At 32.3% G+C, this 2,807-nt stretch overlaps 1 protein-coding gene across 1 annotated transcript; it reads right to left on the bottom strand.

Moving 5' to 3' along the window:
* Positions 1-46: 46 nt before the first annotated feature.
* On the bottom strand, positions 47-1,086 carry LOC9301696 (indole-3-glycerol phosphate synthase, chloroplastic). The gene is made up of 3 exons (XM_002863835.2): positions 917-1,086; positions 219-650; positions 47-133 (listed from the first exon to the last, which is right to left on the bottom strand). The coding sequence occupies exons 1-3, from the start codon at positions 1,037-1,039 to the stop codon at positions 47-49; spliced, it is 642 nt and encodes a 213-aa protein (XP_002863881.1). The 5' UTR covers positions 1,040-1,086.
* Between the last annotated feature and the right edge of the window lie 1,721 nt (positions 1,087-2,807).

Here is a 2,807-nt window from a genome sequence, read left to right as displayed (position 1 = left end):
CGAATAAGGTATTTCAAACTTCAGTTGGTCTCAAAGAACATCTGCTTTACGGTATGACCTGGAAGTATTTGTCATCTGTCAAAACACTAAGACATGCTGCTCCACCCTTCTCATAAGCTTGTGCAATTTCAACCTAAGATATCAAGCCTTCAGACGTAATTCTTTCAATCCCGAAATTTATTCACATTGACAGGTACAAAAAAGGGGTAAATTCTTACAGGGTTAAAATCCTCTCTAAGGATGCCTCTGCTTGGAGAAGCTTTCTTAACCTCAGCTATTAAACCAGGCAACCCCGTTCTTTGATGAGCCGATCTAAGAGCACCAATGAAGTCTTTAGCAGGAGGAACATTATCAAGAGCCTTCTTCAAGGTATAAAGAGGCTTCCTCTCTTTCATCTGAGCAACTTCTTTATCCTTGTGCCATACGATCTCTTCCAAGATATTACGAGGCGTGTTACCCTCGTTCTGGAGGCGGAACTCAAAAGGTCCAACGTAATGCAATGGAGGTCCAGTAGGTGGTCTTCTCCTTATCCTAATACCCTGACTCTCAACTACTTCATTCTGGTACATCCCCACTTCTTGTTCACTAATCTTGAGATCACTTACTTTACCCTCCAATGCCGAATCAGAGGAACCTTCAGTGATTCCAGACTAACCAAAAACAAAAAGCTACTTAGTTCTCAACATGACTACATAGTTTCTTCAAAAATCAAAGAGTCCTAAAGTGCACAAAGTCTTCAACTTTCAACAAGCAACATAAAAAAGATTCCAGGATACTAGAGAGGACCTACCTAACATCGATTCTGACAAGCTCCTGAAGCTGAAACTAACTCTCGAATCATAGATTTTTCATCAATTGTATACAATTCCGAGGCTAAGATAGAAACAAGAAGATTGAATTGGATGAAAAATGAAACCTTTTGAGCACGAAGAGGAAGACAAGAAGAGGGTCTGGTAAGTTTATCGTGGATGTTAAACTGAGAGAGCCGTCGTTGAATGGCGGAGGAGGGAAAGTGCTGAAGAGAACGCATTGCTTCCATTTTTTTTTTTTTTTTTGAGTCTTCGTCGCTCTCTCTCGCCGGGAATGCTATTTTGTGGAGTGGAGGAGACACTTTTGTGCGGCGGATAATCACAGGTGGGTCCTACTTACATAAAAAAGTGACACGTAGTTTTCCAAACGGCAGCTCTCATCAAGATTTTTTTTTAACATGGGCCTACACGGATCAGCCCGAAGCCCATTAATCCCAGAAGGAGTTGAACTCTTTCAGTGGGAAATGACAATATGTGGACTTCACTATACCATTGCATATCTTTAATTTGGTTTATTTTATTAACCACGTACCATTTTTAATTTTTTTATTGGTTGACATATTTTTTGAAATTGTTTTTACAAAGACAACATCTCTTACATTAGTCCGAATGGTCCTAAAATTAATGGACGGTAGAATAAAGAAGAGAAAATTACTATTTGTAAATCAAAATCCTAAAAGGTAATAACATTAAAATTTAAATAAAAAAGCAATAGTTATTCATACTATAGTGGCTATGGTTATTTCATATGTCTAGTTGTCTTTGAAGTTATACGATACATCTACATGTCTGGAAGATTCACATTTTTCGTTGGATAATTGTTACTTTTTGTTACATGTGTTTTAACATTATTTTAATCTATATATACATTTTTGGAACACTTTTAGCAAATAAATCCTGAAGTTAGACAATATTTACAAAGAATGTCATTGGCATTTATTATTACTTTTACAAAATTTAAATAAAAGATATTAACCAAACAATATCTTGCCTAATTTGTTTCTAAAAATCTCTACACAATCTTTCTGTATATCTTCAAAAAAAATTATAGCAAATATTTATATTAACATTTTGCATAGCAATAAAAATACTAATTTATAATAATCAAAATATTCACATAGAAAAATCAAATACACATACAGGAAAGAAAACTATATCTATCATCATTTAGGGTCTGATTGGCAAGTGCTTTACAGTCTTTACAAAGCAAAAAAAAATTCTAAAGATTTGAAATACATCCAATCAAGCTTTAGAAGCTTTAGCTTTCCTTTTTTTCTCACAGCCAAAATATTTACGTAATTCACTTTTTTGGCTGTAGAAAGCCTTTTTTCCTAAAGCACATAATTTTCAACTTTCCAAAATTTTAAATTCTACAGCCAAAATTCTACAGCAATAAAATCTACAGCCACAGCAAATAAACCTACAGTCATATTTCTACAGCAAAAAATGTAAAGCTACAGTTGTTACCAATCAGGCCCTTAAGATGTTGCTTTATTTAAATAAAAAAAAAAAACACAAAAACTTGAAATCATATACTTTATATGATAAATTTAAAATATATATTAGTAGTATAAATTTAAAATCGTTCAAAGAACGATATACTACGGGTGAGATCCTAAAATTATTAGATTTTATAACAATAATAATTTATTTTCTTGGATTTTATAATACAAATAATTTAGCTAACGAGATAATATAGACGGGTTTATATGGGATGATGGGTTTGGGTCGATATAAATAAATAACGGTATATCACGGATGAAATCCTAAAATTAACAATCAAAATATAATTATACAATCTTAAACACAAAACAAAAGAAACAATATTAACAATACAAATCCAACTTAAATTTAAAATTTTTAGTTATAAAAAAAACGACCCACGGTATACTGTTGAGTAAAATATTCAAAATTTTAAAATCCACTATACATCGTTACTTTTAAAAAAATGTATGTTTTCGTATCTATACTTCAAAAATTGATAGATAGATATCTACA

This window comes from Arabidopsis lyrata, assembly GCF_000004255.2.
Source record: "Arabidopsis lyrata subsp. lyrata unplaced genomic scaffold ARALYscaffold_8, whole genome shotgun sequence".
In the NCBI taxonomy this organism is placed as follows: domain Eukaryota; kingdom Viridiplantae; phylum Streptophyta; class Magnoliopsida; order Brassicales; family Brassicaceae; genus Arabidopsis; species Arabidopsis lyrata.
This window is presented reverse-complemented; position numbering and strand designations above follow the sequence as displayed.